The sequence below is a fragment of the Lutzomyia longipalpis genome, chromosome 1 (assembly GCF_024334085.1).
Source record: "Lutzomyia longipalpis isolate SR_M1_2022 chromosome 1, ASM2433408v1".
Classification (NCBI taxonomy): domain Eukaryota; kingdom Metazoa; phylum Arthropoda; class Insecta; order Diptera; family Psychodidae; genus Lutzomyia; species Lutzomyia longipalpis.
The window spans coordinates 42,209,064-42,221,610 of record NC_074707.1 but is presented as its reverse complement, the minus strand read 5'-3'; the positions used below and the strand labels follow the sequence as shown (position 1 = coordinate 42,221,610).

Below are 12,547 nucleotides of genomic sequence, written 5' to 3'. Positions count from 1 at the left end.
TCTGCTCACAAATTAAATTACAACGCATAGACTGACCCATCCACGTTGTTGTATACCAACTTTAATAACTGGACGCGTTATGATTGACTTTTTTTGTATATTTATCTTGTTCCAGAAGATCGCGGCGGACAAACTTTTCCCGCCAAAATATCGCGCCCTAATGAGGATTACAAAGAGCCACGAAGGAAGGCAAATTGTATAATAAGTTTGTATTGACGACTAATTAGATAAATTTGTCACTGATAAATCAATCTTTTCTCAAGAGATTTTTTTTCTGTGTGATAAGCTAATGGATTTTTTTTATAATTTTTTTTTATTTATTGTTATGAAGAGAAACCGGAGGATCGCCTCTCGGGACAGCATTTTATGTAAGAGTTTGATGTTTTAAAATTCAAAGTAATCGTCTCCCTTTAGCGTGTATGATGCCACACTGTGTGATGATAAATTAAATAAATTGACTATGTTGAAAATCGCAACTTGACCTTATAGTTCGTAACCAAAGAAAAAAACCAAGAGGAAGATATATTTGTAAATTTTTATCGCACCGCCGAGGCTCGCCCAAAATATTGTCGTTTTCTTAATCAATTATTAATGCTGCGAAATTTTTTTCAACCATTTTTAAAATTTTTTTTCTTGTATATTTTTCGCGCGTTGAAAACAAGTAAAGGAGCGGAAAGACAATCCTCCGGAGGCAAGTTGAGGAATAAGTCAAAGATAAGTACCCGTCGTATCTGAAATTATCATCTCAAGCTGCCTTCCGTGTCGCGCGGAATTTTCTCCGTGTGCTCTTCCCATACCAAAAAAAAAATTATAAAAATGCAAAAGAAGATTGAGTGAGAAGATTCCGAAACGTGAGAAAATATTGCATAATGTCGATGGTAATTTTTAATCGTGGAAGAAAGCGATCACACCGATTCACGGTCAACTTTCTTCCTCGACTGACACACTGTCGGTTTGTGGTTTTTTCTCCGTGTCTTCTCGCCTTCCGGACAATGACTGAAAATTTGTATGCAAATGATATTTAAATAGTCTCACCAGGTAATCATCTGTATTAATCTCTGTGGTTGATCTCGTGGTGAAAACTTTTGTGATTTTTTTTTCTCTCGTGTAAATGAGTTTGGAATTTCGTGGATAATGATGTGCATCATGTTGTTTTTTTTTGGATGAAAAATAGCCCTCACTCTCACTTTCAGTGCCAACGATGGGAGTTCAATAAAATTTCTTGAATGAATTATGTGGTTGGACTTGTAGAATTGATCGGGCAAAGCAAAGAAGTCAATTAATAACCGCTAAGATAGCGCGGCAAGATCGGCATTCGTGAAGAATGCAGAGAAATGTTGTGAGTTGCCTCATCCTTGTTTTTTGGGATGATAAACTACGTCTTATGTAAAGTTTAATCAATGTGCAGTTTGCTGCAGTTGTCCCCGCGAAAGTAGGTCATATTCAGTTGGAATTATTTTTTGAGCTCAATGCAGAATAAAAATAACCCCGCATTTGATGATTTTTGCATTCAAATTTCCGAGCATTCAGCAAACTCACTTAACTTTCTATTCATTCAACTAATGTGCACATCACGAGATTTGAGATAAACTCACGATCTGGGTGGAGAACATTACGACGGTGGAATTGTAACACTTTCGCTCGTATTTCCCATAAAAAAAATTCACTGTGTCACCGCATCTTCACATTGCACGATTATTGTCCAATATAATATTATTTTATATTTGCTATTTAGGTGCACCTCACCTCTCTAACCTATTGCATAATTAATTAAGACTGTTGGTGTTTCGTAAATTGATGCTAAGGTATTGTTTTTTTCTTCTTCTTTCTCCTATGCTTCATCGGTGGATGGACACATAATTGTGATCGTTGAGATGAGGTGTGAATTATAGAGTGAGATGCCCTTTAAACTTTCACCCGGAAGGGGAAGGAGGAGGGGGGCGACGAAGGGAAATATTGGAAGGAATTTATTACAACAAAGAGGATGAGGTTTCAAAAAAAATCTTTGTTATTAAGTACATTTAGATTATTTACACCGAGATGCTTTTGCTTATTGGATTTCCTTTGAGACTTCCACTTTACATGAATTTTTATGTAGCAGGTATCTACTCAGCGGTTGCACAGAGTGCCATCGTCACCTGTCTTGTGTTTCACTTTCATTATACAGTACAGTTTGTATATATAGTAAAATTCTCTTAATGACTAGAAACACTAAAATATATATACGTGATATGTATTTGGTTTCTTCAGTTTATTCAACCCCTTTTATAGTTTTTTTTCGGGGGTGTATTATACCGTCATGTTGTTCTTGCTCTGGAAGGACACCGTCTTGATATGTATTATTTCATTTAAATATTATCCTCAAATACAATATAAGTTATTTCTTCATTTTTTTTTTAAATATCATTCAGTTCTATTTAAGCGTTATACATTTATTTATTTTTATTTTTTATTATTAAAATTATATATCTCTTCCTCTTTCATTTATTACTTCATCTTCTTCTTAATTTCTTTTATTACTTAATGTAACATCTTATCATTTTCTTTAATGAACAGTCGATGTTTTATTTTATCTTCTGCCAACTTCTTACGAAATTCTTTGGTATATTAGCTGTATCATGTCAATTTTCTTTGTTTTTTACCATCTCCCATTCTTTAGCACTTCCCTCGGAGCGATATATCATCTCATTACTTCTCGAAAAACTCATTAGTGATTAAATAAAACCACTCGAGCCACACTTCTTGCATTCTTATCTTCTGCTCTTCTTCATTTTTTTTCTTCCCATAGCACCCAATCCGGAAAACTCAATCATTATAAATTCTCTACTTTATGCAATTTGCTGGCAACAATGATAAATTTCCACTCTATATAATCTCTTGGTATTTTTTTTTCACGAAAATATATATTCCATTCTCTATACTGATCCACAGTAAAATTTATAGCACAGCTAATTCTAAGAAAAAATTTCATTAGGCGTTTAAAGAGCAATTCAACTAATTACTTTTTTGTGCTTATCTTCATTTTCTTACAATAACAAGAAACGTTTACAACAATGCAAATCTCATTTTCCAACCCCTTTTCATTTTCCCTTCGAGACGTATTCTTGCGAATTTCAATATTGAAAATAAATATTTTGTAACTTGCAGCTAAATGTTTTAATACTTTTTTTTCTCTTTCTTTACTCTTCCCATTTAGGTAGATAAATATTTAATTTATTTCAATAAAATTCAATATATAGATAATTTTTCTATTATTTTCTTTCCACATCTCAAGCACTTCTTGTTTCATTACTTAAATCGACCTATATTCTCTGTACTCTTGCCTTTTTTAACAACTATATGTAGCATTTTATCTTCATGCCAATAAAATATTCCTCTTATTGTATAACGTTCATGTATATAGACTTTTACCAGTGATATGTATTTGGTTTCATCTTTGGTTAATATTAAAATTTTCTTTGGGTTTTCCCACAAATACTCATGGTGCTTTTAGTTTTTCTTTTATTTTGATATGTACAACGATATTCTCGTAGCCCAAAAAATATAGAACCAAATGTTAGTGGTTGTGTTGACAGTTTACGTATAGGTGACAGATCTTATTTGACATTACTTCCTCTTAAACTGACGTATGTCATTCGAGATGAGTCAAATTAAAAAGGAATTTAATTAATTTTAATTTAAGATATTACTTTTGGTATTTAAATTTTCATGAATTCTTTTATTTTCTTTTTTTATTGAATAACGTTTTCTTTTTATTTTATATATTTTTTTTAATTTTAATGTTTTTAGAAAAAAAAAGATCTAGGTATCATTTTTTTTTCAGAGTAAATTCTAATTAGGAGAATAAGTAGCATAAACATTTCCATACCAAAAGCACTCCTTTATGCCAACACAACCACTATTCGGAAATGAAAAGTTCTCATTGTTCGGCTACTTCAAAAAGTGTGGAGGAGCCGCAACTTACTTTGAATATTAGAAGGCAGTATTGGCTTGACCGACTCCTGGAATAGGAGCTTCCATACCACCCTGACCACCACCACCGGCAGCTCTAATTCGTTGCACTTCCGCAATGGGTAAATCATCATCAGGCTCCATGGCAGGATTCACGCGTCCATTCATCTCGTCCTTGCCAACCATCGTTGCAGCCCCGTACATTCGACCCATAGCACTGGCCATCACCGAAAGCTGCAACAACAAGCAGAAAAGTTTTGTTTGCTCAAAAAAGTTTTCTTTTGCCCACACAAATTGAGAAATTTGGGATATGTGTGTAGGTTTGTAAAGACTTAAAAAGGAAAAGTAGAAGAACCTCAGAGAAAATACAAGCTGGCAAAATAAACAGTACCTATAAGAGGCCAAAACAAATATGTATCGCATAAGAACACAAGACTCTTTATAATTAATTCATTTTCTCTTTTCTCTCCCAGGAAGGAAAATGACGATTTTAAAGTAAAATTTATTCACGACTTCGTAAAAAATTTAATATGATTTTTGCATTTTTCATTATTATTAAAAGCTCTTTTCTGAATTAGAATCTCCTTCTTTTCAAATTCAATTTTAATTTAATAAAGGATTTTTTTTGTTTTGTTTTATGTGAAGAATTATTTTTTTAAAGGAAAAAGAAGAATTGAATTAATTGCAATTACCTGTTCACCAGCTTCAGATGGCTCTCCAACCCTTTGGACGTCTTCAGGGATGTTAACTACACATTTAAAGTAGTCATACTTCGGTGCTAAACGTCCTGTCTCGAAGACCCATTTACTGTACCAGGACACCCCAACCAGAGTGAACAGACTGAAGATCATGGCCATTGTGCGGAAGGGGAAGAGCTGACGGTCTTCAACAGGATCATAGCCTGGATAGTGAATGGCAGCTGGGAGTCCCAAAAGAGGTTCCCCACCGGATAATCTCACGATGAATGCCACAATGTATGCAAAGAAACTGCCATAGGTATTGCAATGGTGCTTAAAATGAACCACCATGAGGAGCTGAAAAGAATTTTTTCTCAATATTTTAATATAAGATAAAGATTTAGAAGATTCTTCAATTTTAAAGAGAGTCCTACCTGAGGGAATAGGATGCAGTAGACGAGATCTGAACACATTGACCTGAAGAAGAAAAATCCGTGTGAGTTACAAATATACAGAAATTGCATAAAAGAAGCTGAGGAACATGCGTTAAATCTCATCTAGGCAATATTTAGCAAATATTTAATCAGTGTACTCGCAATAATCTCAAACATATTTGATAATCTCACAGTGTGTATGCGAAGATAAACATCGTAACAATGCGAGGAAGAGGGAGAATCACCTTGTTTGGTCACAAATGTACTTTCTAATCTTTTTTCAAATACACTGCCAAGCGATGCTGGCTAAATATTTGGTGTGGTTTTGGTAGCTTTACACACAAGACAACTTACCATAAACCATAGATTGAGGGTATTGTCAAAGCCATCACAGTCGCAAGAACACCAACCACACAGATTGAGACTCGCATCACCCAAATGATCTCCATCTCTGATGCCCTCTGCCGAAAGATAAGGCGGTAGACATTGCGGGCAAACATTGAAGCTGCCGAGAGGACTGAGGAGTCCGCAGATGACATCACGGCAGCTGAGACAGCGCCCAAACCGAAGAAGGATACAAAATCCGGTGTTAAGTACTGCAGTACCATCGGCAGGATCATGCTGGTCTGATCGGTGGTCAGCGGATAGGGACCTTCGTAGCCTGTTTCATTCCATCCTAAATTTAACAAAAAAAAAGTCATTTTTAAATATCAGAAAGGACATTAAAAAAACAAGATTTCTCGCTTACTCGTGGCTTTGGCGATAGCTCCAATTAAAACCGGTGGGATTGCCATCAGGATGCACCCAAAAGCCGCCACATAGGAGAGAATCTGTGCCCTGCCGGCTGTCTTACTCGAAAGCACTCGCTGGAAGTACACCTGCCACGGAATCCCCCCAAATATGAGGAGAAGACCGTAGTCTATGTAATACCATTGCTCCCTCGGATCTATCGAACCTATCCAATCAACTTCCATCGACGACAAACTTTCCACGTGATCGTTTGCCCATGCAAATGGGATGCACATCCACAGCCCTATAAAGATGCATCCCAACTGAATGACATCAGTATACGCCACGGAATACAATCCACCGAAGAGGGTGTAGAAGACAGCAATGCATGCCGACAGGATCACGGATGTACGATGATCCATGTCGATAATTACGGTAAGGGTGGCTCCCAGGGCGGCAAGGATTCCAGCTGCCCAGAAGACTTCACCACAGAGGGCTGGAAGGAAGAGGAGACCACCCATGCGCTCCCCAAATGTATCCTGCAGTGGATCCAACATTGTAATGTAGCCCTGTTTTCGCATTGGATTTGCAAAGAAAATTCCCCCTGGAAAAATAATTTAATTATAATTTCCACAGAAAAAAAATTAATTGTTGCTAATAATTCATTACAAGTCTGAAGCTTTTTAATTAAATTTTCTCTGTATTTTTCTGCAGTTTAATTTAATTGCCTCTTCTCCAGTAAATGATTTATTTTTACAAAAAGGATAAAATTCTAAAGCTCCTCTTTATTTGTTCTATGGATTCTATGCGAGATATTCAGTGTTATTTTAAATCAGAAAAAAATAGTCAAAAACTCTTTTATCAAATAAAATTTTTTCACAAAAAAGCTTTAAAGGATTTAACTTGACAACTTAATTCAACCAATTTAACTAAAACATCTCATGGTAAATGTGAATTTAATACGTTACTTTAAGCAAGCTTTAGAATGAAATACGTGCAGGAACTCCGAAATTATTCCTCTACACTTATTTTCATTCTAAAACCAAACCATCGTAGAAACCATCTCGTGAGTTGAATAATGAGGCATCAAATTTCTAATGTTTAAAGCCCGCATAAAATCTCAAAGCCAAGTGCATTGCAAAATCACCAAAATGTTTTTTTTTTCCTGCATTTTTTTATGTCTCTTTAATTTATTGTCAATTAATCAGGGGACTTGGGATTGCAAATCTCATGAGGGAAATGTTTGTGTGATGAATTTTGTAAGACTTTCTGAAGCAATAAAAATATTCCCACGCGCATGGGACGGTGGAAAGCGCAAAAGAAAACCCATAAATTTAAGAGAAGTCGTACGTGGGTGGAGAATCGCAATTTCCTGTCAAGGATACAGGAAGCCCTCTTTTTTTCATCTGGTAAGGTATGTATAGAAAAAAGGGACTCACCGAAAACGAGACTCAGCGCATATCCAAAAGGAGCCTGACACCAAACAAGCCCGGTCGTATAGATGGCTTCCGCTGTTCCATTGATGTAACCACCACCAACCCATGTAGCTGTAAAGGAGCAAAATCGTAGGAGTGAGAGCTTTTTTTTCATACTGGTAGGTATTTAAAAAGCAATCTCAAAGGGAAAGCTCAAAACTTACCTGTCATGGTGAAAATACCCACGAAGAGACCAATCGATCTGCCAGCGAGCATCACCTCCTCCTCCGAATCATTCCCTTCCTCCTTTTTGCGTCCCGCCCAAATACCCACACCCAGGATCAGGAGGTAGAACAGCACAATGCTCACAACACCTGCGATATTAATCATTGTGCTTCCGGTGTCACCAACAGTGCCAAATTACGCGATGAATTTCCCAAAAAAAGCTCCTAAACTCCGATGTGACGCAAAATAAATGGTCTTCTGCTACAATCACCGCGCAACCACCCTCTAATTTAACACTTTGGACGTTCCTTCGAAATTCTCTCTTGCCTGCAAAAATTTTATTGTTGCTTTTAATTTTCCACGCGGAGCTTAGTGGATTTTCACAAATTGGACATGGTGAATATAGCAAGGGGCCTAGGATAGAGCCTCGAGAAAAAAAAGTATTTTATCGAGCTTTTAGGTAATTTTCATGCTTGTCTGCTGTGAAACAACACAAATTCAATTTTAGAGTCGCTCATGGGGAAAAATATATATTTTTAGGAAATTGCTGAAGGAAGAAATTGCTTTGTGGCTTTTCTATTGCAATTTGAGAGATAAGAGCGGGAGAATAATTTGCAATGAGCTTTTATTTGGGGTTGCAAAATGGTTGCAAATTGTTTTATTTTTTTTTATATATTGTTTTTCATTAAGCTCCAGGGTAGCTTTCTACAGCTATAGAAATGTTCTGTGACTGTTTTTCGAGCATTTTCCTTATGTTTTAGAATTCCCCATAAATTTATATCCAAAAATAACTAAAATTGTGTAATTGGTGGGTATTCTATTTTCGAAAAATGTATAGTTGATGGATTTCCTCCAATATTTTCTTCAAGATAGGTTTATTATCAGCCACTAACCACCAAACTTCCAATCAATCATACTTAGAACGACCACAACAATTTTATTAAACCGTCTTATTTGTTATATTTGTTGATAATTCCAATTATTCCCTTGACACTACCCCGCTGGGGAACAAAAAGCGATTATTCACGGGAACCCTTTTATTGGTAATGGATTTACACTCATTTTAATCAATTCTTCTGATGGAAATTACCATAAATTTCCAATATAAAATTAGGTCAATGGAATTATTATCCTTTTCATATGTAATTAGGATATTTTTCATCCGACAGTTAATCACTGGCATGTGTACGGAATGATTTTTGGCATTTCCCGTGGAGCGTAAAATATTCAAAAAGAACCATTTCCATAGAGAACATTTTCCGGACTATCCTTGGCATTGTCATTCATTGTAATGTAAAAACATAAAAACGCGAAAATGTTTTTTTTCTGCGTTGTGGTGAGAGTGACCAGGTCGCGCTCCACCCAAGGGCGCCACCAAAATCATTGATTTCTCCATCAAAGCTCCGGGGGCTCTTCTGAAATTCGAACTTGCTCCCACCTAGCTATACATAATTTATACCCCATTGGAATAACAAGTGAATGGCAAGGTAAATATCTATAAATAAGCAATCAAAAAATTGATCTATTGTTGGTGGCGAGCAACATACATAATTTCTCCCAAACATATGGTCTTGCCTTATTATGCTTCTCTTATGTGTGCGCGTGATGGAACATATTAATCGAAAAAGCTCATTGTAATTAGAAATTGTTGGGGTGTTGACTGTGTGTGGAAAAAAAGCTCTCACTGATTTCTTCAATTGTTTTTTTATTCCTTCTATATAATGTATTCCTTGGATTTGTATATAGCACGAATACCTGTATGCTATGTACCTATATTCTATTGTGTATGTAGGAAATACAGATTTCATTAAACTTTAACAATGTAGGTATAATTTATTAAAAGCTCACGTATTATTTTTATCACAAAAGCAACAACATTTGAAGAGGGTTGGAACCCAAAAGTTATTTTAATCAAATGTAATTGATTTAATATGATAAATAATTTAATAATAAATGTTTTCTTTCCATTATTATTTGATTTAATTTGACGTGAATGATGAGAATTTTATTTTTATAACAAAAAAGCAACGAATGCTGTATGATGTTATTTATTGAGATATATCTGAAAATTAATCACTTCTCATGTAAATTTATTGAGAAACAAATTACATGTGAAGGGATTATTGAACGCAAAACCTTCTGATATTCCAAAAACACGCAAGTTTCATTAATAAAAAAAAGAGTTGTAAAGATTTTATATAAAAAGTGACATTCGTTTGCGGAATACAAGAATTACTAAAAATAGTATTTTTGACATAACATTTGATTTAAATTCTATGTATTGAAGTCGTTTTTCTAAAGTAAAAAATAAAGAATTAAAAGGAAAACTTCCTTTTTATTTTATTCAGTTGTTCTAAAACCTCACAAAACACGTCAGGAAAAGCATTTTTTTTAGAGAAATAAATGAATCATTATAAACTTTGTTCTTCATCCTGTTTTATAAATTAATTTGCAAACTGTTGCTATAATTTTGTAGCAAATTGAATTACCCACTTTACAGAAAAACCATGAAATGGGAATATTTAAATTCAATTCTCGCAAAATTGTCACAAAATACGTTAGAAGATTTACATGAATTGCTTTCATTGATTTTTTGTGCTTTAAAGCTTTTCTCTGACTTTTCAATTTATTAGTCTTTAAATAAATTTATTCTCAAAAATAAAATAAAATAAATCTGAATAGTTTCTTCTTTCATTAAGCTTTTCACTTAAATGTACATTTAATCCTTTGAACATTTACAATAATCCTACCAATTTTGTGACTTTATTATTCAGTCGTTTTGTTCTCACTTCTTGAATATATTTACAAGCAAAAAACCAATGCCATAAAACGTGTCCAATAAAACCGAAAATTTGATCATATCCCTCCGCCACGTAGTAAACTTTGTTATCAAAGATAAACACCCCTTGGAGGGACTTACGCAAAAGTCTTTGAATAAATCGATCGATAATATTTTTTCTTTGCTCCTTTTTTGTGCTTTAAGCCCAAGTTGTGTATGAAAAGCTCCTTGGGAAAGACCCTAAAAATCTTCCCACAATGGCGAAAAAAAATGAAAACCCAGGCGGATGGGAAACCTATTTAGGGGTTGGGGGGGTGGAAAAATCGATAGGGACGACGTCAAGGTATGTGAGAATTGAAGATTGGTGCGTCCTTTTTCAGGGCATAATTAAAATTCCCATGAATATTTGTGCCCTCATTAGGAGATCCTGTTCATTAGGTGCTTGTCTGCACACTTGGATACCTCCAGCTAAGGGGTAATCATGAGAAGAACTCTTGTATTACACTTTTGAGCTTCATTCTAAGGAATTCGCAGCAGTGGTGGTGGTTACGTAATGAAGGAAAATGACGCGGATGAAAAATATACCCAAAAGCTCGAAGATTTAGGGGTTGGGTGAGCTATATATTTCTTCTAATAAAAGGATCAAAAAGCTTAACTTACCGTGACTTTGTCTTTGAAAGCGAAATAAAGGATAATTCGAAAGAATCTTTCAGGACTTAACTTGCAGTTAACACATCACAGATAAATTCTTGAAACACTTTTCCCACCAAATCATTAATTATGCATTTACCACTCAAGGAACCTAAATTCACTTATATGGAGAACTTTTCTTTTCTTGCTTCTTCAAGCGTCCACACACTTTTATTCTTCTTCTTTTTCTTTTTTTAGGGGTTTTTCTGTGGCTTCATAGAGTGTCTATATATCCTTTTTTTGTTGGATTTGGTGGCTTAATTTTTTTTTGTACACAGTGTGTATCCACTTCAGTGGGTGGCAATTGGAGGATTTCTTAGTGCTCCGATGGATGCAGGTGAGGTGTTCGCGGTGAAACAGCTATCGCCCCAACGTAGAGACGTCTTTTGAGACGGACTGTTCCTCGTTCTGAAGCCCCGTAGCCCGCACATGTGCCTTTCCCTGGAGCCACACCAGACGATCCCACACGCACTTCAAGGCATGGGACGCACTCAAGTCCAAAAGAAGCCCCCCTGGAGTCCCCTGTTCAGTGAATGTTGGGAAAATGGCGCTCCCAATCGATTGGCCCAGTGTCGCGTCCGAAAGCTCCCGACGGTGTCCTGAGTTGTGTGAGGGTTGTTGTGTGGTGAAAAGCTCACGATGTTGCGCGCGCGAAAGCACCAACTCGTCTGCTCCTTGACGCGGTGGTTGCAATACTGAGCAGCACCCCGACGTGGTTCTCCCTTCCGACGCCGCGATCGATCTGTCCACGGTGACGTCAAGGCGCCCCTATTGGTTGCGCCGAAGCTTTTCAACCCCCACCCCGTGTGCGAGGTCCTGCGCAAGCACACATCCACAACATCCATGGCGTAGGAGAAGGAAAATTGAGTGCGTGGCTCACATGCTTCATGACAACCTTGTTGCAATTATGTAATTTTTTTGGCCACACTTTTCCCATGTCTTCCCACCCACATCCCCTGAAATTTCCCCGAAATCCTTGAATACCGATCCAAGTGAGGGAATCTTTCAGCACAAGGATCTCATATTTCACTAAATATATTCGATTTTGCTTCAGTGGGTGTTTACTTTGAATATAATTAAGATTTACATTAATTCACATAGATATATGAGAGGGGTTGAAAGGTTGAAAATTCTAAAGGCCAAAATGACCTAATCTCCACTGACCCGTAAATTAAACTTTATAAATAGTTTGAGGATATAAATTAAATATGAGGTAAAGAAAAACTTTTAAAAGAGACTTAAATAAAATTCAAATAATTCTTGATAATAATTTTATTATTAAATAACTTGTTCTTGCTAGGGTTGCTATGAATTAATAATTTTGAATGACTTGTAGGGAAAACTTAAGGAAAGTTTCACTTCTCCAGAGTGAATAGAAACGAGAATTAACTCTCAGAGATTTTTTCATGATAATTATGTAGTTTAGCTAGAAAATAAACGGTTAGTTTTATCTTTTAGATGAATGTAAATTTATTTTTCTCACCTGACTAGATACAGACGTTACGTTAAATGATGTTTTATGTTTATGTTCAAAGTAGCTCAAACTTTGACGATATTTATAATTATTTTAATTTTAGACTCCTTATTTTAATAAAAAAGCTCAATGAAGAAAATTTACTAATAATGTGAGGAAAAAAGATTCGTGAG

General features: G+C 35.6%; 1 protein-coding gene across 1 annotated transcript; it reads right to left on the bottom strand.

Annotated features, from left to right (window-relative positions):
- Positions 1-615: 615 nt before the first annotated feature.
- LOC129787418 (high-affinity choline transporter 1) lies at positions 616-11,597 on the bottom strand. Its single transcript, XM_055822985.1, has 8 exons — positions 10,871-11,597; positions 7,431-7,758; positions 7,231-7,338; positions 5,811-6,395; positions 5,417-5,738; positions 5,063-5,105; positions 4,644-4,985; positions 616-4,185 (listed from the first exon to the last, which is right to left on the bottom strand). The coding sequence occupies exons 2-8, from the start codon at positions 7,594-7,596 to the stop codon at positions 3,973-3,975; spliced, it is 1,779 nt and encodes a 592-aa protein (XP_055678960.1). The 5' UTR covers positions 7,597-7,758; positions 10,871-11,597; the 3' UTR covers positions 616-3,972.
- Between the last annotated feature and the right edge of the window lie 950 nt (positions 11,598-12,547).

What these genes read in the sequence shown, in the direction of transcription:
- LOC129787418 (XM_055822985.1), bottom strand. Translation starts at nt 7,596, where the DNA reads ATGATTAATATCGCAGGTGTTGTGAGCATTGTGCTGTTCTACCTCCTG. An exon ending in TGCGCTGAGTCTCGTTTTCG is followed by an intron (nt 6,396 to 7,230) that starts GTGAGTCCCTTT and finishes TTATTTTTCCAG; the next exon opens with GGGGAATTTTCTTTGCAAAT. An exon ending in ACTGCATCCTATTCCCTCAG is followed by an intron (nt 4,986 to 5,062) that starts GTAGGACTCTCT and finishes AATTCTTTTCAG; the next exon opens with CTCCTCATGGTGGTTCATTT.